Source organism: Grus americana, chromosome 4 (assembly GCF_028858705.1).
Source record: "Grus americana isolate bGruAme1 chromosome 4, bGruAme1.mat, whole genome shotgun sequence".
In the NCBI taxonomy this organism is placed as follows: domain Eukaryota; kingdom Metazoa; phylum Chordata; class Aves; order Gruiformes; family Gruidae; genus Grus; species Grus americana.
In genome coordinates, this window is record NC_072855.1 from 81,297,940 (window position 1) to 81,324,751 (window position 26,812).

General features: G+C 54.7%; 1 protein-coding gene across 5 annotated transcripts in view; it reads left to right on the plus strand.

The window, feature by feature from the left end:
- SLC4A4 (solute carrier family 4 member 4) overlaps positions 1 to 21,034 on the plus strand; it is a 217,059-nt gene extending 196,025 nt beyond the window's left edge. For 3 of the 5 annotated variants that reach the window (XM_054823524.1, XM_054823526.1, XM_054823525.1), the window contains 8 exons: positions 1,211 to 1,389; positions 2,726 to 2,798; positions 6,515 to 6,583; positions 8,266 to 8,439; positions 10,748 to 10,909; positions 14,501 to 14,597; positions 16,401 to 16,501; positions 17,504 to 21,034. In XM_054823524.1, the coding sequence (XP_054679499.1) occupies positions 1,211 to 1,389; positions 2,726 to 2,798; positions 6,515 to 6,583; positions 8,266 to 8,439; positions 10,748 to 10,909; positions 14,501 to 14,597; positions 16,401 to 16,465 (819 nt within the window). In that variant the 3' untranslated portion in view covers positions 16,466 to 16,501; positions 17,504 to 21,034. The remainder of the gene's footprint in view (positions 1 to 1,210; positions 1,390 to 2,725; positions 2,799 to 6,514; positions 6,584 to 8,265; positions 8,440 to 10,747; positions 10,910 to 14,500; positions 14,598 to 16,400; positions 16,502 to 17,503) is intronic. The other 2 variants (XM_054823527.1, XM_054823523.1) reach the window with 2 other exon arrangements.
- Positions 21,035 to 26,812: the final 5,778 nt, after the last annotated feature.

Sequence of the window (26,812 nt, forward strand, 5' to 3'; positions counted from 1 at the left end):
TCTTTAGTGGCTCTTTTGTTTCTTCACTTCTCTTGGCACTCGGGGCTGGCGGGTTTCCTGTGTTAGTTCATTAAAGGGTTTAAAAAACAGGAGAGCAGAGGTCTTCAAAAAGGAGTAAAGATGAGGGCAGCTTTCTCCTTTGGATAGGCCGTGAGCCCATCAGCTGCTGATGCCGTCCCCAAGAGCGCGCGGGGCTGGGCGTCGCGGGACGAGCCTCGGGCACGAGGCACCATCAGCCGGGCTCAGCCCGGTTGTGAAGTCCCGACTGTGGGATCCCGCGGTCGCGTCCCGTCCTGAGTACGGGAGTTGGGACCTGAGGCAGCAAACGTACCTCCAGGCAGGCACCGTATTTCTGCCCGATTGCTTTCACGTGGCCTTCGCTAAGCCGTTACACTCAGAGTTATTTGACAACAGCTGCTAAAGTGTAAATGAGGCTTTGCCCGGCTTTAAAGGGCGGTGTGGGTGTTTGAAGCTCAGCGCGCATCCGAGCGGTCACTTCCACGGACGCGAGATGACTTGGCGCACAAAGGTGCCGCTCTCAGCCTCCCACCGCGTCCAGACGAGTCCTGCGCCCTCCTGGCCGGGCAGCAGGACAAACGGCTCGCGCCGTCGCGAGCCGCGCTCTGCTTTGCAGGCGATCTTCCGTCCGCTTGCGCGCTCCGAACTCTCTTGCTGCCGTAACTGTCTCGTGCTGTGAAAATGGGCCGTCGTGGTTTTTGCACGAGATAGAGATACTGAGAGCTGGCTTGCACCGTTTGCAAGACACGCTGCGTGTCTCGCCAGCGGCTTTTCAGTGAAGGCGGTGCGCTCTGGTTGTCTTGAACTCCCGGTCTGCTGTGTCAAGCACCTAGCGAAGAGCTGTTTGGCTGGTGGCAGGGCTCGCCTTGCGCCAGCTCCACCCCCGAGCGCTGTGCAGTCTCCACGAGGTCCTCCGTCTTTTGCAACTGCTTGCAAGTCTGCTGCTCCCCCGTGCTTCCTGCATGCTGCTGTTTTCAGAGCTTGCCAGAACTGCAACGCTTCCCTGTTTCCCCTGCGGAGACGGGGAATTCACCCTGTAAGGAGCACTAATGTCCTACTCGGGTATTTTTTATAACCATTTCTGTTGGCCAGAAGATGCTGTGAAAGGAAATGCTGCTTGTTCGGTGACCCTCTGGCCCTTCTGGAGGTCTTTGGAGTCATTAAGCTGAAGGTTGTCTGTCTCCCTTCGCAGAAAGGTGCTGGGTATCATCTGGATTTGTTCTGGGTGGCCATCCTGATGATCGTCTGCTCCTTTATGGGTCTGCCCTGGTACGTGGCCGCTACCGTGATCTCCATCGCTCATATTGACAGCTTGAAGATGGAGACGGAAACTTCAGCCCCTGGAGAACAGCCCAAGTTTTTGGGAGTGAGGTATGTCAGACCAGAAACGGCCTGTTTGCCTGCCAAGGTGGGTTGGTGCTGTAACTGGTCCTGCTTCGAGCAGGACACGTGCCGAGCTCAGGGGCAATAGCTGCCCATCTTCAGATCAGCTGTGCTGCCTTACAGCTTTATTTTTTTGTCCGCAGAGGGTATATCCAGTTCGAAACTGATCTGGCGTAGCCCTTATTTGCAAATACTCGTTGGTGAAAAGGAGCGCGACTGTTGTAGTACGCGCGTGCCTGTAGACGGGGAGAGCCTGTGCGAACGCGTGGGAGCAGAGGGAGGAGACTTTGCACCGGCGCTTAGACCGTTTCTCGGTCTGCTTTGGGCAGAAGTCACCCCAAAATACACAAAGCTTTACGGAGCGAGCTCCGGTGCCCGTGGGACACTGCGAAGTTGTCATGACGGATTTTGTGCTGCTTTCTTCGTGTTTCCAAACCCGGCTGTGAGATTTAGCAGCGCAAGTCTCGGACAAATTCGCCTGTAACTCCTCAAAAGTTTGTTGGGCCAGACCAGACGCAGTTTTCCAGTGGTTGAGAAAGGAGATAAATTTACTGCGTGTTTCCTTAGCCATGCAAATTAGACAGGCATTCATTAGCAAACATAATGGTAAAAAAGGTAAACCTGTCGTGCCTAGAGCAGTCAGCTCTACTTAATCAATCAAGCAATTTTTTCTGTATTTAGTTGCCTTAATTAAGCGATCTGAAGTGCTTTCAGTAGGAGCGCTCCTGGAAATCGGGCCACTCGTTTAGGCGACAAAATAGAAATTTAATGGCCTAACTGTCGGTACTCTGAAATAGTACTGGCAAAAGTATGTGTGGGTGTAGGGAGCGGGTGCGGGTGCCGATGAAGGCGCATCTTCAGCACCCCGCGAAGGCCCGGACCGTTTCTCCAGCTGCTGGAGCGCTAGGACCAGGACTCCAAATGCGCTGTTAAATTAAGAGCGTGGAGAGCTCGTGATTTATTACCTATTTGCATGCTATAAGCACTGCCGTGCAGAGGAGCTGGGTCGCTAGTTAACGGTTTCTGATGCTGAAGGTGCAGACGCGCTCCTCCTTCCTCAGCAGCAGTACTCCGTCGATCCCCGAACAGCGGAGCTAGGGCAGCGTGCAAAACCTGGCCTCGGGCTCGATAGAAGAGCTGTCTGAGGCTTGGGCGGGCTCAAGACGCCTGCCTGACGCTCCCGGCTTGGCATCGCCGCTCCGCTTCGGAAACGGGGCTGCGAAAACGAGTTGTCAGGCTTTTACGTTGGTTTTGAGTGCCCTGAGAGGGGCTAAAACCAGAGCGGCACTGAAGCCATCCTGCTCACGCCGTGATTTTGTTTCAGGGAGCAGAGGGTCACCGGAGTCATCGTTTTCATTCTGACCGGCGTGTCTGTCTTTATGGCTCCCATCCTAAAGGTAAGGACATCACCTCTTCTGCCTCCTCCTGCTCACGCAGCCGAAGTAGGGCCACCGCAACTGTCGCGCTGGTTTTACGCTCATCACCGAAGCGTGGACAAGGAGATTAGCGACAGTTAAAGATGCAGTTTTACAATTTTCTGGAAGCTTAGAAACCTTCCTTTTGGAAGGAAAAAATAACATCGTCGTAGTGTGCTAGATAGTGACGAAGTTCGGGGCTGCTGCTCTGGGGGGCTGTGATTCTTTTTAAGATTTTTCTTCCGTGTTTGTATAAAGTTAAGTTTCCTTTTGTTTTGCACTCTTATACTTGTGCTGGGCCTGTGTTTTACGGACAAAGCTTGAGAGCCTTCTGGTGGCACGATGGAAGGACGGTTGGCAATGCAGTAGAGCTGCTGTGCAGAAGACGTGTGGTTTTAAAAGCACGTTTGGATTGATTTCAGCGTGCGCGTGCCTTAACACGCGTACCCGAAGAAAATCTTCATTCGGTGCTTCCTCACAGGCTGTAGTGATGAGAGAGAACGCGCAGAGCTGGTGGCGATGAGCAGAGCCTACAGCTGGTGGCGCGAGTCCATGGGTACAGCTTTGGCCAAAACTCTTGGGGACCGTTGCCGCTGCCGTGGCGGAGCTGTACCCTGCCCGGTGCAGCTGCCGAGGAACACACCTCAGCAGTGCGAGGCTCCTGCAGCTTGCCTGGCTTTTTCTTTTTTTTAAAAAACAGCCAGCACGGCAATCAAATTTTGACTCTTTTAGGCTGGATCCTCCTAAAATAGCACCTCCCTTGTCGCTCAGAAGCGATGCCCAGCTCGGCAGTATGGAAAACCTGTTTCTGGAGGAAGCAGCGCGACCAAATGTTTTTTATTTCTTAATCTCCTGATTTTTTTTTTCTTGTGAGTTTAGCCCAGGCTCTGGACAGATGTGGTGCTGATGTACCATTTAATCTAGGTAGGTAGCTCTTTTCCAAGACCTGAAAGTCGTTGGCACGTAGCCACAGAGAAACACCTCCTTAGTGGATCATCAGATGGTAGAACGAAACCAAGAAACCTGCTTACCCGTGTCTTGTGGAGGACGCTGCCTTCTCTGGGGACGATGATTTCAGTGGCGCCAAGTGCAAGTACAACAGGAGATGTCAGCCGCAGAAGTCCACCTCCGTGGATCCGTTGACCGATGGTACCAGCAGAAGATGTCGGAACAGTAACATACGTGCTGAAGCAGTGGCACCACGCGCCCTAACTCCGTGACGGAGCAGATGGGTGTCTGGAGAAGCATTTCGGTAGGAGGCAAATGAGTTGTTGGTCACGAGGAGGTTGGAAGCCACGGGGGCTGTGAGGCACGGTTAGATGTGAGCCGAAGGGGAGGAGCAGGCAGCGAGCAACGATGCTGCCTGTGCATGAAGTGGCGACAGTGGCTTTACGAGGTCAGCGTGCGCCTATTCCTGATTCCTGAGGTTGTGTTTACAGCTAGCAGATCTTTGTGTCTTGGTAACGGTTTCCTCCTCTGCACAAACAGGCATTTCCGTGCCCTTAATTTAATGCCTGATGATTTTCATAATTCTGTTTGCTAGTTGATGTGACCTTTCCCTGCAAGATCTCCCTTCCTCTATTCCACCGGGGTCTATTATTTCCCCTGTTATTGCTTCATTCATTAATTATTTGCCTGTGCTTCCCCTAAGAACGCGTTCGGGGAGGATCCTGGCGGGAGGACGCCTGAGGATAAACCGGCACGCTCCTCGCCCACGTGCCGGCGCGCAGCACCTGGCAGTGTTTCAGGACCTTTCACAAACTCCGGTGGCAGGGTCTCCCGCTCGGGAGAGCTGCTTTGCTAAATGCATTGCAGAACGTTGAGTCCTCTCACGGCAGCGGCAAATTGAACCCCGAGGATCCCAAATTCAATAAAAGGGGCAATCCACGGAATAATCTCATCTTTGTTTTTTGCGGGTTTTGCGGTGTTTGTGCTGGTTGTCAGCGTCACCGATGTTTCTGCTCAGTTATGGCAGATCTCCACAGAAACATCCTCGGCCCTGCTAGGAGGATGACAGGCACTTTCCTATAAATACATTTTTAATTCTGTTGGCTAGCAGCAGGTTTGTTCGGAGCGCCTAAGCCAGCAACCCCATCGTTAGTGAATACTTTGCCAAAACGAAAGCGCCGCTCGCCACGCTGCAGGATAATGTACTGACGTTTCACCTAGAGATGATTTACAGGATTAATTATCGTGGGATGGTGAAATAATAGTTGGACATTTGTCTTTTTCTTTTCTTTTCTTTTTTTTAAAAAAAGGAAAGAAATAGAAGGGGAGGGAAAGAGAGCAATGTAAATGAACTAGAAAGCTAAACTCCCAAAGCCTCCTGCCCTATTTGCCGGAGGAGGTGTTATTTTGTATTGTCTAATCCCTCTGGATGTGAATCCCTCGGACACCCACAGCCATGGACACACACGCTGGCTCCCCGGCCCTCCCCGCGACGGCGATGGCAGACCGTTGAACCCGGGCTGCGGAAAAAACATTTGGCTTTTAACCCAAAATACCAACAGAGCTCGCTCAAGGAAGCAAGTCAATCAAGCAGAAGGATAAATGAGCGGTCAAGAATACAACGAAATGCTGGATAACTGCCGTGTTGTGTGCCTCTGTAGCGAGTTGCCTGCAGAGGCTGGACAACAAAGGTTCCTGCAGCAGCGCTGCCGGCCGCGGGTTGCGCGGGAGCCTCGGCCGTGCTGCGGCTGCCGTTCAGTGGCAGCCGCCCGTCACTGCACGAAGGCTTTCCTTCGGCCACGGCGGCGGCGGAGCTCTTTCCGTCCGTCTAGGTTCAAGTCAATCGCCCAGAGGCCGATATTCAGGTCCTGCGTGCGGTCTGTGCCCGAGCATTCCTGTTCCCGTCACGCCAGGCTGGCTGCGCGCCGTTCTGTCGCGGGGCCGAGGAGCGGTTCTGCCTCTGGGCAGCCGCGCCGTGGCTTTCGCCAGCGAGGAAGGCTTTGTGCTTGAGGTTGGAGGGACAGATGCTCGTGGTTACCCTGCGCCTTCCTCGCTTCTGAAGGAAGGTGTCCCCGACATCAGGACCGGTGATGGAGGAACAGGCAGCACTTAGCACCTGGGGGAGCAGAAACTGATGTTTGAAAGGACGGATCCTGGCAGTGAAGAAAGTAACTCCCGGTCCCGTATTTGTGAATAGTTATGGATTAACGTGAGTGAAAGATTGGAGCGGTCAGAGATTTGGTTGGCATGACTGTCATCGCTGCGGTGGGACTCAAGAGCCTCTCTGGATGGATTTCCACGGCTTACTGAGCCAGACAGACCACAGCCTCACGCCACCTTTGCTTCTTCTCTACCTTCTCCTTCTAGTCTCACCAGAAACCAAGAGGTGAATCGCAGTTTGAAGCTTACTGGGACATGTTTACCCCACCTCCCCTTTAATTTGCTGACTGACTGGCGCTGGCCGGCTTCGTTCCCTTGGGTCCTTGGAGGGACGTCCAAGTCACGGCGAAGCAGCGAGCCCAGGGCTCCTGCAGCCCCTGCCCTGCTCCTCAGCCCTCCAGTGATCCCACAAACATTCTCGCACCTCTCAAAGCACAGCAGAAAGGTTGCTCGCTTTATTACTCCGCATTGTCCGCTCGTAGGTGCCATTTGAGTCGCTGACAGGCCAGGAATTACATCCCCCCGCGTGTTAAGGGTGCGTTGTGTCCGGGGGGATTGTTCGCTCAGTTTCTCCTGCTCTTTCCCCGCAGTTCATTCCCATGCCGGTGCTCTACGGCGTCTTCCTCTACATGGGTGTCGCTTCCCTCAACGGCGTGCAGGTGAGTCCCTCCGACGACCAGGCTCCCCGCCGAGCCTTCTCCATGAGACGGCAGTCATGAACCAGCGCGGGGTTTCTTTCAGCACCCTCTGGCCTTCCCCTTCTCCTTCACGGCCTCCCCTTCCCTTCCCTTCCCTTCCCTTCCCTTCCCTTCCCTTCCCTTCCCTTCCCAAGCGAGCCGGGGAGGGCGGCGGGTGCTGGCAGACGTTGCCGCAGGCCGGCTGGCCGTCCTGAGGGTCACACCAGAGGGGAGCGATCCGCCCAAGCGGGAGGGCGGCCGAGTCTGGTCCCTGTGAGCGACGGCGGGCGCTTTGGGAAGGCCCAGGGGCCTTTTGGGAAGACCTCGGCGGTGCCGAGGGTAGCGTACGCTTCCGGAGGCCCCGTGGTTGGGGTCCTCTGCCGGGACGTCTGTCGCAGGCTGGAGGAAAACAAGGGAAGGTGATGTATGGCGGCGGGGTTATTCCGCAGCCTTAACGAGCGGGAACATTGCTGTTTGCCGGGGAGGGGAAGCCAAGCCCTTCTCTTTGTCGTTGAGGAAATATTACATAAGGAGCCTTTCTCACAGCGCAGCGTCTGTAATTGGCCCTCGGAAGCTGGAAGTGGGTTTTGTTGCTTTCTGGCACCCTGTTAATTGCGGCCTTTCTTTTTAGCGCCTGGTTGTGCTCTAACGGGAAAGGACTGCCTGTTCCCTGAGCACCATGAGAATTTCCTTGGGTGTTCTTTAAAATGGCCCGGGCTTTCATTCCCTCGTGTGAGACCCGTCTGGTCTGAGCAGCGGGCAGCAAGCCCGCGTTCGGGCAGGGGACAACGAGGGGATTGTACTGGTCGCCCTGGGGCTGGCTCTCCCGGCGGGGATTTCCCCTGCTGCCCGGCCCAGGTGGTCGGAGGACCGGGCAGCTCGTTTGCCCCTGATCAAGGATGTTTTTCACTTGATGAGAAATCCTGATTTTTGGTTGAACTCCAAGTCCATCCGGTCCAGCACGGGGCAAGGGACGCTGCCGGAAAAGCTGCCCGTCTGCCTCGCTCTTCGGTCAGCTGCCCTTCTGTTCTCCGGCAACGTGATGTCTGCCCTCACCTCTGCTCACCTCTGCTCCCAGTTTATTTGGGAAAACAAAAAAAAAAGCATTGTTTTTAAATGCTGAATGTCATTCCTTGGCAGGAGCGGGGCAGGGGAGGGCGGTGGAAGCGACCCAGAGTTTGATGCCGACCGTAGTTTTGGCATTCATCTCGTTTTCTCTGCTTTTTGGGTACGAAGTGCTCCCTTTGAGAGAAAACGCCCCGTGAGCCCAGCCGCAGCAGATCGAGCCCGTTCTTTTGACGCCAGCGGAGCCGTTTCCACCATCACCTCTGTTCTGGGCTTAGACCAGATCATCCTGCTCCTTAAACCAAAGGCACCCCAAGCCTTGCTTTGAGAGGCGCTTCGCTCCTGTGCCTCTGTTCAGTTCCCAGATACGGAGCAGAGCTGGGACCTTCACTTGAGACAACCGAACTGGCGTGTCTAGCCCACCGTACGTTGAGCGCGAGTCACTCAGGATGGAGGGGCTGTGCTGGGTTTTCTGCTGGGTTTCTTTTACGGAGGGAAAGCAAGTTGATTCAAGGTCACACTTCATAGCGGAATAACGCTTTCGTATCTCTTTGTGTATCCTGGGTTGCGTTTAAATGCTCGTTTCTTTTCCTTTCCAGTTCATGGATCGTCTGAAGCTGCTCTTGATGCCTCTAAAACACCAGCCTGACTTTATCTACCTGCGCCACGTCCCGCTGCGCAGGGTCCATCTGTTCACCTTCCTGCAGGTGGTGTGCCTGGCCCTCCTCTGGATCCTCAAGTCGACCGTGGCTGCTATCATATTCCCCGTCATGGTAGGCGACCCTCTCCTTCACATCCCTCCTGTCGCAGCCTGCGCCCTTCCACGCGCGGCCGTACCCTCCCGTAAACAGGCAAATCCAGCCCGTCCCTGTCAAATCCCCAGCTCGGGGCTCTGCCTCCACGCGCGGCGCTGATGTACGACTGCACGGGGTCAGTGTTGCCGTCGCTGCCTTTACGTAAACCCTCTGGAGGAAAACGAGCCCGGAAAGTTAATTTTTCTCCAGAAAGGTGTAGTTAGCTTGGCCGTTCCTGGCCGCCAAGGTTAGATGTGCCGTGTTTTCTCCTTGAGCTGCACGAACGAATGAGAGGTGCGGAGTTTTCCTGTTTTAGCCCACACTAATTACCGTACAGAAAACACCTCCCTCTCTTTTAAATAGCACAAATTGACAAAACCAAGAACGAGGCTCATGCGAAGAGGTGTGCCGAGCAGAGGGGAAGGATTAGCTAAATCGAGAGCAAAGCAAGCGCTGCCTTTTTCCTTGAGCTTGAGGAAGAAGACGATAATGTTGATTCATGCGTTTCGCGCAGGAGGATGATATATGTACGTTTGTGGGATGCGTGTCCTCTTTCTAATAATGCCCGTCAGAGTCCTGTTAAAACTGACTCTGGATGTTGAGAGATGAAATGTTCATCACGCAGAAGAACTGTTTCTTGAATACACGCCGTGCAGTCAGTCGGGTAGAGTATTTCTACGTCAAGGAAGGGGAGTAGCGAGACGGGTTGCTGTGCATTTAGATTATTGCTGGAGCTACAGCCACAATTAGGCGCTTAGACCAGGTGAAAAGCAAACGAGCGTTAAGGGGAGTTGATACGTATACTTTGCCTCAGGTCAAAGCTTTACGAAAGTCCCTTGAGAAATTTGGTCCCAGTGTCAGCCAGTCTCAGGTGTACGGACAAGCAGAATTTCCGTTGTGGGTGTAGTTACGACCTGCAGCCCTTATTTAAGGGAGAGAAGGAGGGAAAGCGGAAAACAAAACAAGGCAAAGTGTTTGTTCTCTGATGCTGGTGAAATTAGAAGAGAAAAGGTTATTCAAGTAAAAAAAAAATATCCTCCAAATGTTCATGCTGGGACACCTGCTCGCATATAAAGGCGTTAAACGTCGGCAGTTCCCGCTGACACGCCGTTCCAGTGCATTTTCACGGCTGCTGAAAGCTGACTCTAAGATCCGGACACTCCTCCTCTTTGCCCCTGATAGAGAATCTGAGGGAACTCTGAGTCTGCTGAAGTTTGGTCTAATGGTGCAAACGCAGTGAACGTACAGTCCCAGCTTAGTTGTAGCTGGATCTGATAACAAAAATGCCATTATTTGCACCCGTGAACAAAAAGACTATGAACTTCCAATTTGTGAAGATCCGGCCAACAGCCAAACCTCTCTTTATTTGAAGGAAAAGCGCTTTTAATGTGAAAGTAATTTGTAATGGGATAATCCCGGGTGTCTACATGGCATCTTTCCCCCCTCTGAGTAATTTCTCACTTCTGTAATCGCGTCTTAAGTTACGCAAGGCAAAGCTTGAGATCCTTTCCTAGGAATTGTTTGTGCCGTTGATCATCGTTGCTCGGAACAAATTCTTCATCTTAAAGGCAGTCTGCGGTTGTCGGGAACGGGTTATATTTTTTAATGGCCAAGTCGAGCTTTCGTTCTGTCGGTGGCGCTTTGGTAAAGCGTACGTGTGACCTCGGTAGGCTTCTGGTGGTGGTGGTAAACCCACCGTCGATGTAGACTCCTGTTTCAGACATGTCCCTTCTTTTTTTTCCCCAGTGCTTTTGTTTGCAGTCTTGCACAGAAGAAGCTTTTCCTCCAGTTTCATGCAGCCACAATCCTGGTAAACTTTATTCTGCAAACTCTGAGGGCACAGTTTGGCCCTCGGCTGATTTCTAAAGAGTTCTCACGTCTGGGGAAGCGGTGAGAAAAAAGTCAAGACAATTACTCAGGCTGCCCTTGTGAACCTGCGTAGGTAGGCTGAATCAAAAAAGTAAACGAAAGTACTCCTTTTTTGTCTCTCTAGTTTTGCCCGACACGTGTCAGTTGGCTGTTAAAGAGGATCTTTGTCTCTACGGGAGTATGAAGGGATGACGTGCTCTTCTTGTACGTCGCCCCCGTTTATTCTGACGTGAAGCAGTCACAGTTCAGACGTTCAAGTTGATAGCGATGTCCCAGGTGGTCACCTTGCTCCCTGCGTGCTCATTTACAACCAGGATTACAGTGCGTGTGGGATGAAGAAGCAGCGTCAAGAGGAATGCCCGGGGTGTTCCCAGCTAAAGGTAAAATGTGACTGAGAAGTCCCTCTCTGCCTTTGCAGATCCTGGCCCTCGTAGCAGTCAGAAAAGCCATGGACTACCTCTTCTCCCAGCATGATTTGAGCTTTCTTGACGACGTCATTCCAGAAAAGGACAAGAAAAAGAAAGAGGACGAGAAGAAGAAGAAAAAGAAGAAGGGCAGCATGGACAGTGACAATGATGACGTAAGGAGCTTTCTGCCCTTGTCGAATTACTCATTTCTAGCTAGCTAATCCCGGGGGACGGTCCGTGCCCCCCCAGCTCTGGGGCTGGGGCTTTCCCAGCCTCTTTCGAAGCCGACCAGCTCAGTCCCTTGCTGCAGCAGCAAACCGGCCCCAAACAAAACTTCTTTTCTGCATTGCCTTCCCTTTGCCAGACGTCACCAGCCTGCGGTAGGTGGCACTTGGGTTGCCAAGAATGAAATCACACTTTCCGCAAGAGCACTAGATACCTGCCGAGCTGTCGTGCCCTTTACTAGAATGCCTTTCGTCACCCTGCCCTGCTCATCTGTCCCTCCTCTGCCTTTCTCCCCCGGCACTGTCTTTTACCTTTTAGAAGGAGGATGGCTTTCGCCAGCAGCTCTGTTACTTCTGAATATATTCTGGTTTTCTTTTGGGATATTTTTTTAATTACTCTTTTTAAAAGCACAGAAAGATGTGACTTGTCGTATTGCAGGAAAGACTGCTTTCTGGTGATAATACCGTGACCTAAATATTTTCAAAGCATACGTGCCCTTCTGCGGTACGCTCTTTGGTCCTACCTCAGGTTGCAGCGTGGCCTAAAAGAGCGAAATGTGGCTGCTGATGTCATTACTAGGGGCGGCGACCTGACTAGACCAGATCCACGTGCCTTAGACTGTTTTATTTTTTTACTGTATATATAAGAAGAAGAAACGTAGTCCTCGTGCCTTCAGACGTTCTCCTGCCCAGGTCTAGCGTGAACTCCGGTCCCGTAAACGTGTACTGACGTGCTGAACACGCTGGTTGTGCCGCACTTTGTCTGGGCAGAGAGCTGGCTGCCTCGGCCAGCGTTGCCTTCTGCACCGTGAAAAGGGAGCTAGGCTTTAAGGGTTCCAGGCCACGGGGAGCCTACTCGTTCTGCTCACGTCATGGTGGGAGCCAGCGTTGGGGAAGAAGGGCTTTTCCCACCGTACAGGCAGAGGTAAGATCACCTGAAGCTGGAAACAAATTCCCGTTTTAACACGTCAGGAGGAACAAAGGAGCAGGGGTCGCGCTGTGGCAGGAGGCAGGCAGCGGGAGAAGTCAGCTGGCCTTCTCCTAGATCTCGCTCAAGGTCGGGAGGACAGAGAGGGCAACCTCAGTCCTGGCGGAGAGCAAGGCAGAACCCGCGTCCGTAACGTGAGAGCTGCAGAGCACCTCTGCGGGCCCGCGAGAGAGGCAGCCGTCAGGCTGTGGCGATGAGATAACATGCCAGGGCCTTTCTGTAAAGAGTATACGCTGTGCGAAGCAGGGCGGGCGCGCTGCCCGGGACAGCACTAGGCCTTTCTTGGGGGCGGTGCGGGAGGTGCCTGGATCCACACCTCGTCCAACAACCAAGCTGCATCCCAGCTGGCGGGACTGGCGCTCGCTCCAGGCAGCACGCTCCCCTTGCCCGTCATTGCTCCGGCTCCTGCGAGGCCGAGGGTTTCCTCCAGCAGATAGCTTTGTACGCGCCCACATGAGAGAAAGCGCCCTACTCCGTACCTAGCGAACAGTCAGCAAAGGTTTCACTCCGTCCCCTCCTCCTGACCCGTTTGAATCCAGCGGCAGCATATCCTGGGCCGCAGCTCCTGCGGCTCCGCGATGTTTTAAGCTATCTCCTCTGTTCTCAGGCTTTTAACGAATTTCAGGTACAGTACTTAATCTCTTGGGTAAGAGAATTTATGCAAAATGTTGGTTCTTAACTCTTCTTGGGTTTTTTTTCAGCACTTGCCCTTACCAGCTTCGCCAAACGTAAAGCACTTGGCATTCTCGGGGTGATTATTTTCACGCTTTCCCTTCCAGAAATACGCCTCCACACCGTTAGCACCGGGGGCTTGGCGGGCAGTACGGCAACTGGAGCTCAGCGGCGAGAAGTGCTGGGCGTTGCTAACGCGGGGGGGTTGGATGAGCGAGTACGGCGAAACCCGGCGCCAGCGGAGACCGCTGTCAGCGCCAGTTAGGGCTCACCCCAAGTTCTCAGTGCGGTTTGCTAGCAATCAGGGGCAGCGGCAAACGAGCCGCAAAGAAAGATTTTTCAGTAATCTCACCATTTTTTCTTCCAGCTTGTCTTTACAAAGCGTGAATTAGCGCAACCGATTGCCGTGTTCGCCTAATGAAAACTCAGGCGCCTTGGCTTTCTCGCCGATTTTATGTGAAAACACGCATGATCCAAGAACGGCCAGACAATTTTTAAAAAAAAAAAAAACAACTTTGAGCTAGTATATATAGTTTCAGAGTCAGAATCTCCCCTTTGGGGCATGTTTGCCAACTGCAGATACTTTCTCCGTCTCTCTGTTCCTTTTAGATGGTGAAGTTTAAAGCAGACCCCGAGCGTCAGCCTTGCGGGGCCACAGACCTCTCGTATTTATTTATTAGCACTGAAACGGCGATAGCTGGAGAGGTTCCCCGGCTCTTACGCTCTGCTTACAGCACGGCCCCACGGGGACGGGCATTTTGGGATGGCTGGATTGCCTCAGCGCTTTTCTGCGGAATCATCTTTATTTTGAGCTATGCTTATGCCTCAGCCTCGTAAAAATACTCCTGAGGAAATATTTTGCTATCGGAGTACAAAATACTGCGCTGGGTGCCAATGTTAGAAATAATTTTAAAAATAAAATGCAGGGAGAGCGATTCTCTGTAACGTTCTCCTGCCCTGACGTGAAGGTCTCCCCCGCTCCACCCCAGCCTGGCGCTCGGTGCCGTGTCTGGGAACAAAGACGTGTTAACCAAGTTAGGCCACGCTGTGCCATGCCAGCCTTTCCTTCGTTAGGAGAAGGTACTTCCATTTTAAAAAAAGCAAAATAATTCCAAGTACCTTGTCCTGAGCATAGGCAGGTGGGTTGTGGAGGCCGGCGGGGTACGAATCAGGCGGGTACCCAACCGGGGGCACCCCGAGCACAGCTTCTCTCCGCACTTGGGCCTCTTCTCGGCCGGTTTGCCGTTCCCCTGGCCGGCTGGGAGCAGGGATCAGTCCTGCGTTCTTACAGGGGCCCTGGGCGCAACGAGCTGGTTTACCGTAACGAGAGGGCTAAGCGAGAGTGGGTTTGACTCGACTGACGTACGGGAGGTGCTGAGACAGCCCAGCTTCAGGAACCTCTGCCGTAGCGCGTCTGGCCCTCGTCCTCATAGAGCCATTGGGGAGAAAAAAGGGGTTTTTTGGAAATCCCAGCAGGAGAGAACGTTTTGGTGAGGTTTCTCAGAAGGCAGCGCCCTGCTAGTTCTGCCTACGAACGCGTTCGCCATCCGTGTTGCCCGCAGCCAACGCCAAGCTGAAGCGGAAGCTGGTGGCAAAGGAGCTGGTGAGGAGGGGAGGGGGAAGGTGACGGTTACACGAGATGGTTCCTGCCCATCTGTTTCGCTTCTGTAGCGCGAAGGAAGAGGGAAAGTGGGGTGCAGTGGGGAACCAGGGGAAACCAGCGGGCACCTCAGCTGGATGATGCTTTTTTTATTTTTTTTTCTTCTTTTCTTTTCCTCGTTCCTACAGAAACTGTGTGAAGGCTAATTTTAATTTGTGGGAGATGATAAGAGAGCGAGCGGTGAAAATATTCTAAGACCTTTTACACGTTTCTTTCACAGTCTGACTGCCCCTACTCAGAAAAAGTCCCAAGTATTAAAATACCAATGGACATCATGGAGCAGGAACCTTTCCTAAGTGATAGCAAACCTGCCGACAGTGAGTAGAACTAACCTCTTGCATGCCTGCTTGACTCTGACTTGCAGTACAAAAATAGATATGTTTAGAGTGATTTTAAAAAAAAAAAACCACAAGCTTTCCTATTACTTGAGAAGTACTTCTTGTTCTTTTTTTTTTTTCCCCCTCTATTTTAATTTCCAGGCCTCTGATTTATGACAGGTTGTGGGTTTGTGAGCATTTCTCTTTGCTCATTACAAAACTGATGTTGTTCCTTCTGGTGCCTCCAGCTTAAGCGCTTTTCTCCAGCTGCCAGCAGGTCTCTTGGCCACTCCGTCTCTCCTCCTCTTTTCTGACCTTTCCCGTTTTCTGTTAACGCTGCTGACGGTTTGATTTTTATTTTTTTTCCCCTCTGAGCCTAGTGTTCTGGATTTGCAGCATGTCTAAACTGCATCGCTGTCCCGTTACTGTTTGTTTCCTCAGGTGCCAAGCAGTTGCAAAAATCAGCGCTTAAAAGAGTACTTAAGCGTGTCATTGATCCGCATTGCGCATTAAACCGAGCAGGCAGTGATCAGTTGACCGTTAATGTATTTCCCTTCTTAGGTGATTTGCTTTTGCGCTATTCTGTTTCTTTTTGATTCCTTACGTTAATATCCGTAACTGATTATTATGATCTTCGTTTTCAGTCATTTCCACTTCTCATATTATGGTCTTTTAAGTGAGGAATCGGGAATAACAACTGACCGTAGCTTTTTTGCCTTGGCGCTGACTTTTTAAAATACTGCGAGCAGTGGGTGCCACGTGGAGATAAATATGCTGGTTTGTCGCGAGCCGGGAGGGGAGAAATACAAGTGATAGTAACAGATGAGTACCGCTGCGATGCTGCTGCTAGGATTTCTAGGAGTAGGACCGAAACCCACAGATCTTTAGATCCTTAAACTATCATTTGAGTCCCAGAGCTGGTCCCGAAGTCGCTTGCCTTGCGGTGGCACTTAGGCAGTCCTAAGCCGTGCCCTCTGGTTTTTAGATACAGGAGCACTCGGAGGTTGGCAGTAGGAAGCAAAGCCAAGGAGAAAGAGACGGTTCCCTCACGGTTTAGATATTCTCAGGGTTTTGCCGATAAGAAAAGAAAGGGAGTGAAATCAGCCTCGGACGACCAAACGGATCCTCCTCGTTTTTCCGTGAAAATGCCCTGATGGTGCTACAAACAAATTGCATCCTCAACGTTGTTACGGAGGATTTTATGATCCATTTGCTGAGGCAGTGTTTTCAACACCTTGAAGGCTGAAGTAGTTAAGGAAAAGTTAATTCTGGCGCAAACCTGTTAGTTGGAACGCCCTTTGAGACAACACGGGGTAAATCACCCATGAGCCGAGCAGCAGTGGGTTTGCGTATTTGTACATTTTTATAAGCCAGTAACTGATTTGCTGGGTTTTAATTAGAAACAAAATCTAAAAAAAAAAAAAAAAAATCAGGCCTTTGGACTAGAAAAAGTAGCTGGAATCCATCAACACCGTGGCGTTGCCGTAGAATATAACTGTGCTCTGCGATTCAAAGCATATTGCTAATAATCCTACTAATACTAGGTGTAGATAAAAGGTAAGTCTCCAGGCAGTGAAACTCTTGGGAAATGAGTCTTTCAGTCGTGCTGGCAGTTAAAGGGTTTTTGTCTTGGAGGGGGGAGAGAGAGAGAGAGAGAGAAATGGGGTGGGTTTATTTCCCAGTGTGACGTGCACCCGGCGGGCAGGCAGCAGTAAAAAAGCGCTGCCAGACAGATGAGAGCGTACTGGAGAAACTGGGGCTGGGCTTGAGAAGCCCCCAGCGCCGCAGGCACTGACCAACAAGGCTCTCTTCCCTCCCCGGCAGGAGAGAAATCACCAACATTCCTTGAACGCCATACGTCGTGCTGATACAATTCCTTTCCTTCGGTCACACGCCATGCCAAGGTAAGCACCCAAAAAACGCACCGTGTAATCATTCCTCAAAAGCATCTCGGCTACCCCTCCGTATGCCCAAAGTCAGCAAGGCAAAGTTTCTGTCCCCCTGTAGGAAACCCTTAGGAAGCGCTTGGAGAAAGTTCCCGCCGTCCCAAGTTGATGGGCGACACGGCTGCGGGACGCTGGAGGGCTGCACCAGCCTTGGGCAGACCCCTGCTGCCCTGCCCGGGGCTGCTTTGGGGTCTAAACCAGGAGAAGGACGTGGAGCAACTGGGAGGAGTCTAGAAAACACATCTACAGGGGGAAAATGACATTAATTGGATTTGTTTAGCCTTTAAAAAAAAAAAAAGAGTGAGAGAAAATTGCTGTTATGCTTTCCTTCAGCCACGTAACGGGATGCTGCAAAGAGGAAGTAATCCATTTCCCCATGTCTGCTCTGGAAAACAGAGTTAATAACAACCTCAAATTGCAGCAAGGAAGAGTTAGGTAACAATTTCTCAGAGCTCAGCCACGGCTCGGCCCCGCGGGGCCACCCTGGACCTCCCCGCGCCAGGGCTCGGCTCTAGACCGAGGCGCTTCTGGCTTTGCGGGTGTTGCGCAGCTCGGTGTGAAGCAGAAGCGCTGGACGCTTGGAGCAGTGGTCAGACCAACTCACTGACGTTCTCTCGCGTGACGGACGGGCCTTACCTTAGGGCGAGCTGTACGTTACCGCTGCCTGGGCACCTCTACGCTGCCCGTTCCCGAGAGCGGCGTTGCATGAGCCGGTGCAAGGAGCCGCGACCGGGAGTCCAGCAGTTGTTCCGCTTCCAGGCGGGACGCTGTCTGTTGGCTGTCCCGGAAAGTCCCAGGACCCCCAGTTTGCCCAGTTTACGCCAGCTGCCCCTCTGCTGTGTTTGTGAAATGCCGGTGGTTAATTTTTTTCGGGATTTGCTAGCAGAAGTCCCGAGCGCGGCGGACGGCGAAGCCTGGGGGTAGCCCCCGCTCTCACCTTCTCTTTCCTTCTCTTCGCAGCCCTCCACGAACTCCAGTAAAAGTTGTGCCTCAAATTAGAGTAGAACTTGAGCCTGAAGACAATGGTTATTTCTGGAGGAGCAAGGGAACAGAAACTACTTTGTAATTTGTCTGTCTGTTAAATCTTTTATGGAATTTATTTTGTCACTAGCCAAATATTAAAAGGCTCTCTGCTCCCCACCCGCATAAGTAAATGAGACCTCCCGCGCTGCCCCGGCACATCTCCTCCCGTCCCTCCTCACCCGATTTTCCCCGCGCTGACCAAGACTCGTTTTGCCTTCTCTGTCGCTTCGACGTGCACGCGTCTCCCTCGTTGGCGAGCAGCGGGCAGAAGCACCGAGGATACCGCGTCGCACGGGCGGGCGATGTCGGGGGCGCTGGCGTTGTGAATCAGGGTTGGGTGGTTTGTCCGTTTGTCCTCTGGCGGAACAAAACTGGCCTCCAGGCTAATTCGCCGTCTTGCTAACGCTGCTCGAAGATGCTGGAAAGTGCTGCTAACACGAATTTGCTCTTAAAGCCTCTACTTGTAGGTGACGCAGGAAGGAAAAGGAAAAGGTACTTCACTCCCAGCACAGACAAAAACCGTTGCCATCGTTGTAGCACGTGCGTTGAAATGTCCCTTTCCTATGCAATTTTTTTTAAAGAAACACTTTAATGGACTTAATCCGTCAGGTACATTGAAGAGTGTTATTTTCCTAGATTATTTTGTTTAAATTATGGGGGCCTAACCTACGACTTTTTTTTGTCAATTTTTTTAACCTTTTTTTAATTACTGTAAAGAAAAATGAATTTTTCCTGCAGCAGGAAACGTATAGTTATGAGTAGTTCTACCTCTTATTTCTAGATGCCAGGCTTTCTGTAAAAAATGTAATGTACCATATATAATGTGATTTTTCCAAACAACAAAACCACGACACCGCACCGCAATCTCCAGGACATGGCATAGCGCTGGATCAGTTTGATTAACACCTTCTACTCTGAAACGTCTGTTTCGCTTAGGGTTATGTTAATTTTTATTTTTATTTTATAAGTAATCTAACTTTACTATGAAGGAGACGGGATGTAACTTCAATCTCTTGTGATCTGGGAAGAGTCTTAAACGTAACGGTGGTAAGCGGAATACCGGCCGGCTACCGACGTCAGCGGACAGATGCTGGTTGTACTCGTGCTGTTGATTTCCTACGCGGTATTGTTGGAATTACTCCTTTGGAAACATCGGTGCGTGTGCGTGAGGAAGACCCCGCGTGCAGTTCAGGCGCGATGACGGCGCAACGGAGGAGGAAGCTGAAGACGCCTCCTGGGATGCTCAAACCCACGCTCGTAGTCGCCAGGCTCACCAACATCCGCATCTGTTTTCCCTCATCTGCAGAATTCACCCGAAACCTTGACCGCTGGCTCCTAGACCCGTCTGCCCGTGATGCATCGATACGAAGCAGGCCAGGCATGGGCACGCCCAGGCGTCTGGTTTTAAACCGAACGAGCAAATACCACCCTGGGAGAGGCGATTTTCTCTCCGCAGCGCGTGTGCGCAGGTACTTGTGCGCGCACGTAAAGACGCATTTCGGAAATTTCTTTGATGAAGGTGGGGATTACGTGTAGCGCACTAAAGGCTTCATCAACAAAAAAAAAAAAAAAGCCCAGCTGTGAGAGCTAATTCCCCAATGGAAAAAAATCCCCCCCCAGAGGACAGACACGTTCCTGCGCTTTTGTCCTCAGGAAAACCAAAGCCCGTGTTGGTTAAGTGAAGAGAATTTCATGATGGTGCTGAGACCTTTATGCCAAATTTTAGCATCTTACTCGCAGTAGCCGTATGCGCGACGAGAGGCGTAGAATAGGGCCGTTGGTTTCCTCCCCCGCTGTGCTGTGGCAGCAGCTGGGCGCCGCGCTTTCCCCGCAGCGCTTCCCCCAAGGACGAGGGAGTCCATCGGGACCGCGGGGGTTGGCGCTTGAGCTGCCGCCGACGGCCATTGCTGCAGAGACGACGGGGCCGCAGAGGCGCCTACGCGGCACACACGCGTGCGCACGCCTCAGTGCGCTCCCCGACTCCTTCTCGAGGGGTCTCGGTTTCGGCTTCCATGGAACGTGTCTGGAGTCTGGGAGCGGCATCCCGGGAAGCCAGCCCCAACCCGCTGCGGAAAGGCTGTGGAGACGTCGGAAACGGCCAGACAAGGGGCGGCTCGGTGCTCTCCTCCGCTGCCGGCGCCCGCTAGCTGGAGGACAGACGACCCGGGAAGCGCAGTGCCGGCTTCAACCGCCCGCTTCCATCCCGCCGTGAGCACCAGTCCCTGGCTCCCAAAGGAGGGACAGCCTCGAGCGTCGCCTGCGGAGCGCGGGGGGGCTGCCTGTGCCTGCTCACACCTTTGGTTTGTAGGAATCCCAGTAGCTGAGGCGGGAAGATGGACCCGGTCGAAGAGAGAGACGCGGCGTTCCTGCTCCCGGTAGGCGCCGCGGCAGGACCCCGCACGCACGCGCACAGCCCACGCGCAGCTTCCCCTCGGCCGGCCCCTGGCGACGTGTCTCCTCGACGGTGAGGTCTTCCACCTGCGAACCGCGTGAAATGTACTTGAAATGTATTGACTGCTGATCTGGAGCTTTCTCTCTCTCTCTCTCTTTCTTTTTTGTTTGTTTGGTTTTTAAATTTTTATTTTAACCCGAGGGAGGTGTTGTGCAGAGGGTAGCGTCGCTGAAGGGACGGGACAAAGATTTCTGTAGCTTTCCATGAAAAACACCCAACTGCGGGGCCAGGAGCTGGAAATGTTTCCGTTCTCCCCCGGCGGTGGGGGCTCCTCGCTTGGTTTTTCCTTTTAGAACCCAAACCCGGCACCAGAGCAGCCGAGAGCTCTGCTGGCACCCGAGGCAGCAGGCAGGGAAGGGGCCGCAGGCGTCCCGGGGACGGGTTCACCCCGCTCCTCGGACCTTTGAAAATCACTAACGCTCCGTTGCCATCAGAATTGGGAGTTGGGTGGGAAGAGCCGGGGCGAGGGCGGAGGTGTGCGGGCTGCCCGGGGAGAGGCCGAGGTCCCCGCGGGTGGTGGGAGCCCTGCGAGCCGCCCCGCCGCAGCCGGCTTGGTCCCGACCCCGGGGGCCCGCGGCCGTCTGCCGCCGTACGCCCACGCACGACTGTCATCGGGGACGAGACATCTTGGTGGGTTTATTTTATTTTTTTTTGGGGGGGGGGGGGGGTGTTTTTTGAATCAACACGCACTTTCAGATACTTTTATTGTTGTTTTTAATTCTCGTAAGTCTGTATTTGCTTTGGAGGAAAGAATAAAAACTTAGTAGAAAATGAAGTGGATCAAGATGGTGGAACAAAAAGGAAAAAAAAGCAGAAAACATTTCAATGTATTAAAATGATTTTTTTTTCCAGTAATATAAACCACGAAATTCCTTATAACATTATAGTATTTTACAGTTTTATGAAGCTTTCTATTGTGACTTTTATGGAATCAAAAGATGAAGATGATGAGATATTTTAGCATTTATATTTTTCAAAATTAAATGTATACTGAAAATAAAGTAACTTTATGCATTTACTGGAGAGTGCGTGGTGTTCTTCGTTTGTCGTGTTTGATGGAACCGAGACCGCTGTTGTCCTAATCGCCGTTTCCGAGGAAAGCTGCTCGGCGCCTCTCCGGAAGGGGGGTGCTGAGGAAAGATCCCACAAATAAATGTGAAAACTGTAGAGAAAGTCTCTTACCAACCCGTGAAGAAGGCGTTGAGGACGTACGGCTGTAAACGTGACTTCTAATGCGAGAAATACTCTCTCTTGGGGAGGGAGCTTTTTGGGGAGGGAAATGGAACTTTTTCAGCCCGTTCCTTCCTGGGGGCTCCCCGAGACGCCGGCGTCGGGGCGAGGGCACCCTCAGCCACCCCGCCGAAGACCCGTCCGGGGCGCAGAGAAGGCCCTCGAGGGGCTCGGTGCCACGGGACCCGGAGTCGAACCTGGCATTAGGCTGGGTCGTGGGTCTGGTGTCGGGGATGTGCCCCCTCGCACCCCAAATCCAGGGAACCTGGTGCCAGGGGCTTGGTCCTGGGCAGGGGTGGGAGATGGGGCTGGGCTGAGGGTCCCTCCCGCTCCCAGGGCTCGGCCTCCTTCCCCACGGCAGGCGTGGGGCTGACCCACCAGCACCCCGTTTCACATGCTTCAGCCTAACGGGGAGGGACGCTCGCCGGCCGCCGCGCGGGTACCGGGACGGCTTCTGGTGAGGGCTCGAGGCGGCCGCCGCTATGGAAGAGCAGGGTTGGAAAAGGGTGAAGACCACTAGAGAAACCCTCAGCTACTTTCTGGGGGGGCCTTGGTGGGAAAGGGGTGAGCCCCCATCAGCGCCCGCCGTCGGGGGTGCGGGGTCGTGCAGGGAGCCGGGCTGTGCCTGCCCCGGGGGCTGCTCCGTGGCACTTGGGGGCTCCATTAGGTTTTGGGCAGCTATTTCTGCCCCCGGGTACCGGCGTTATTCCCCGGGGAAATAAATGACTTAGTGCTTGCAGGTGCTGGAAGCCCTGGGCTGAGGTGGGCACAGGAGCATCACCTGCAGCTGGTCCCCTCCCTCCTAAATTGCTGTTTAACCCCTCCCCGCTGGGCAGGAGCCTCTGCTGAGCCCGTCCCTGCGGGGTTTGGGGGGGTCAGGCCGAGAGGAACCCGCTTGCTGCTCCTCCGAGGAAAGCGCCGTATGCAGGACAGAAGAAGAATAAAAGGAGGTACGAGCTTATTTACTTGCTGGGGTTTTTTTGCTGTGGTTGAAGTCGAGGGTGGGGACGGTGCTGGCCCGAAAGAGCAAACTCTGCCCCGAATGGCTGGGGAAGGGGGGCACTGGGCGAGAAACAGCCCTGGGGGTCTCCGAGGCCGGTAAAACTGATACCTGTCGCCTTTGTTTTAATGCTTTTATGGAGCTGGTAGTTGATTTCAAAAAAAGAGAGAGACAGAGGTTGGTCAGTTGTTTCCTCGTGTGCTGGGTTCCCCCAGGAGCACGGCGCTTACCCCACGCGTTAGGGCAGGGAGGCAGGAAACGCCCCGCGGCCCCCGAAAGGCCGGGTGATGCCGCAGGCTGGCCGGAGCAAGATCGGAGGGGTCTTTTTTTCCAATTTTCAGGAAAACCCACCCCGCTGCACGTCCATTCGTGCACACTTACGTGCTTTCCTCTCCACAGGAGCCTGGGCAGCGCTGGGTGGGCTGCGAGCACCGGCAAGGCAAACGGTGGGACCCGGTTTATTCAGCGCCCCTGGTTTTTGGCGCCTCGAGCCGTTCCCGTCGCGCTTCCCCCTTCGCAGCCGCGCTTCCTCTGCTTGGAAACTTGTAGGGACGTTCCTCCCACCCCGCCGCCGCGGCCGCGATGCGTTGCTGCTTAATGACCGCTGTGTCGGCCGCGCGCGTAGCGTGACCCACGGCTGCGGGAGGGAACGGCATCTGCCGGGCAGAGGCTTTGGGGCCGGGGTTTGGTTATTTCAGCAGCCCCTCGTTGCGTTGCCTGCTCCAACCTCGTGGCACGCTCCGTCTCCGGTGTTGCAGCCGCCCGGCAGGAAGGTGCTGGAGGTGGCCGGGGGTTTGCGGGGCGCCCCGATCTTTGGGTGATGAGCGGACAGACCGGCTGGGCCTTGTTGCTCTGAGCAACAAGAATGTGTTTTTTAAATAAAACAGGAACTTTTCTGCTTCTTTGGAATCTTTGGAAGCGGGTTAGAGAGCGAGCTGCTCGGGTAACAACGCAGGAGGCGAACGTGCTTTGTGCCGAGGGTGAGAGGAAGGAGACCTGGTAAACGAAATTAAAAGCCAAAGCGCAAGCCCCGCCGCGCTGAAGAGTAGAGGAGGAAAGCGGCTCCCGCCCGGGCTGGCGGAGGGCTGGACGGGAGGGAACCCCTCGGGGTGCTCCTGGGGGGGCATCAGCGGAGAGCGGCCGTGCCGCTGTACCCGCCAGCCCGAGCTTCCTCAGAACTCGACTGGTTTAATAAAAAATTTGTTGTGTTTGGTTTGTTTGGGGTTGTTTTTTTTTTTAAACAGCAGTTGGTATTTTTGGGGAGGTTGGGGTTTCTCCCCCTACGAGATCCCCACAAAAGCAGTGATGGGAGCCCCCCCCCCCGGCGCTGTGCGGGGTGCTGCCAGCAAAGGTTTCGTTGTCCCCAGGCGGGGTAGGGGCTGGGGGGGTTCCCGTCCTATTTCTCCGCCGCTGGTGCGGCACGACGCGCGGCTCCTCCGAGGCGAGTGGGGGCAGCTGCTGGTGCAAAGCCGCGGGGACGCGTCCGTGGTGCGGGCGGGATGGGGGGGCGGGGGGCATGGGGAAGGTCCCGGGAGCTGCACGGGGAAACGGCCATGGCTAAAATGGAATCCTTAATAGGGGATGCGATCTCGTTAATGGCTCGGCGCGATCGCTTGCTTCATTAATGGGTGGGGAGGAAGACTCGGTAAAATTGGGCTTTCCCATAGCTAATTACAGCTGAGCCCGAGCACCGGAGGGAACGCGCGCTTGGGAGCTCAAGGCACCGTGGCTGCGCAGAGCCTCCCGCCCAGGCGGGCAGCGCTTGCTCGTGGGCTTTGAGAGGCAAAACGCAGCGAGGGCAGGGGATTGCGGCCGGCCAGCCCTGCGCCGAGGGCTGGGGAACCGGGGGCCACAGGGGCAGGGACGTTCCCGTCGCGGTGCTGAGCGCCTGGTGAGGCTGCTCATGGTCCCAGGGCGTACCTGGGCTTGCTTTGTTTTCTTTTTTTTTTTTTTTTTTTTTTAGGCTTGCCTATCCCAGCGTGGCGTTTCAGGGCGTCCCCCCAGTACCCATCGGCGCGGTGGGGTTCAGCAGCCCCGGCCCCGCCGTGGGGCAGGTGGAACCTCCCGGTTGGGGCTGCGGGGCTCGGGCGGGTGCCCTGCGGGCGAGGGAGGAGCGGACAGCCATCACGCGCGTCCTTCCCTGCCTTCAGGCTTTGAAGCCCCTGGTAGCCCCGAGGGGGGGACGCCCCAGCAGCCAGCGCTGCCCACTCCCAAAGCGTGTGGAGCAAAGCCCCTGCCAAAAGTTTTGCGCTCCGGGAGCGGAGGGGTGAGCGATGCCGCTGCTCCGCAGAGAGCCCGGGCTTGGCTTTCTGCTCTCTCCAGCGTGCTCGGGCTTTCGGCGTTAGGAAATACCCTTGGGGCATCGCAACGCGCGCTGCTCGCCCGGAAAGCTGCAACGCTAATAAGTGCTGCTGGTTTATTTGCTTTTTTTTTATATCTATCAGCACATTTCCTAGAAACAGGCACGCAGCAGAGGAGATGTTCTTGGCTCACTCAGTTGTATTTCTCCAATTTTTCTTGGAAGGCCGCTGTAGTTGTTCGCCCTTAGCGTGCGCACCAGGAGCGTGACGGATGCAAACGTGACGCTGGAAGGGAGCGAAAGCCCAGGCTGGCAGCTAACAAACGCCTCGTGCTTGACGGGGAATGACGTGTTTTGGGGTGAGCGGGGGGGACAGAGCCGTCTGTCCGGCCGGGACCCGGGTGCTCGGCGGTGACCCTGGCCGGTGCCCAGCGCTGCTGCCTGGAGCAGAGACGCGTCCACACGCGCATGGAGGTGCCGCGGGAGGTGAGAGAATTTGAGGCGATGCCGAGTATATGAGCGAGGTGTGGGTCTCTCGCCCCGACAGAAGAGGATAAAAGAACAACTGTTGGTTATTTTGGAAAATAAATGCCCGAGGTAACGCGGCGGCGGGTGGGGGGAACTGGCGTCTGTGCGTTTGCTGCCGCGGGGCGACAGCGCCCAGTCCCGGGTTAGCGGTGACTGCCCTGTGCCGCCGGGCTGCGAGCGCATCTTCTGCGTCTGGATGCTGATGCACGGCAAGGGTGTTTATCTCGCCCAGTCACACCTCTTGCACAAAAACAAAAAAAAAAAAAAAAAGCCAGTTCTCCTCCTTTTCTAGTTCTGTCCCCAAAAATAAGAGCGTATTGCCACCCATCTGTGGGTGAGGTGCCTTCCCTCTCGTGCTTCCCCCGCTCCGACGAGATGCGGCTGCCGCTCCCCGGGGTTTGGGAGCCGGGCAGGACCAGGCTCAGCGTTCGCTGCCTGTGCCCACCGTGCTGCCCGCGGGCAGGTGCAGGCAGCGGGTGCAGCATTGCTGCCCGTCCTTAGCACAGGCTAAAGGACACGGAGCAGGGGCGCCTGGCCATAGCTGCTGGCGTACTCGTGCAGAGACCTGGGGGGGCCTGAGAAGACCTGGCCCCCCCGGATCGGGTGCTCGGGTGCAGGAGATGGGGGGGTGGGGGCAGGGACGGGAGCCTGCTCCAGGCGCCAGATGCAGGCAGCATCCGAGCGCGGCCCCGCTCTGTTTCTAACGGGGTTCTGGGGTGTCAGTGACCCCAGAGTACGGGGGGGGGCACGGTCCTTCGATACCTTTGCTAGCTAAGGGAACCGTGGTCGGGGGGGACGACACACCCAGATGCTGTATTTGCTAGGAAATGGTTTGGGCAACGACGGCAGCGCCCGCCGCAGGCTCCCGGGCAGGCAGGGAGGAGGACGGTCTGTGCCGACCCCCCCATCTTTCCCGAGAGGAGCGTTGGGGTTGCGGGAGGGATTCTGGCAGGGACCGACCTGCCTGTGGGGCGCAGCCCCCCCCGTCCCACACTGTGCCACCCAAATCCATCTCGCTTCGCACGTCGGGGGGAAGCCAGGCAGAGACTGGGGGCTACTGGTGCACACCAGTACAGAGAGGAACCCACGCGAACGGGGGGTTTCGTCTTGGTTTCGCTTCGGGTCGGGTCTGGTGAGTGTGGCGGCTCCGGACTGCTAACGCTGTCCGCAAAGCAGCTGCTCTGGGGCGTTAATTAGCTTTAAATCGATTTCCCCCGATTCCGCCTGTTGCTCCTCTGCCTCTCGCATGTCCCCTTTTCGGCTGGAGTCCCTCTGCCCCGTTGGTAAGGGACTTCTAGCCCTTTATTTCATTTATTGCTTTCCTTTGGCCGTCGCTTCAGCCCGTGCGTGCTCTGTTCCTAGAGCGGCGGCGGTTTGCGGTTTGTCTTTGCGCAGCCCCGCGCACCGAGGTGCCGTTCCCGCTTCCCTCGGGGTCTGTCGATCCCGTTCTCCCGCGAACAACGGCCGGGTTTGGGCAGGGAAGTTGGGGCTGGGGGGTGCCCAGAGGCTCCGCTCGGGTGATGGGCGAGAGCCTCCAGCCAGCTGAACATCCAAAGCGAGCCGCCCCCGGGGGCACTCCAGGAGTGGTTCTGGTGGGTTTGATGGTTTTAGGCGGTGAGCTCTCAGGAGCGGAGCTGGGACCTCCTCCTCCTCCTGCCTGCGGAGCGGGGGCCGTGCCTCTCCCAGCCCTCCCCGCCGCCCCGGGGGTGCAGAAAGCCTTTCCAGCAGCAGCGAGGG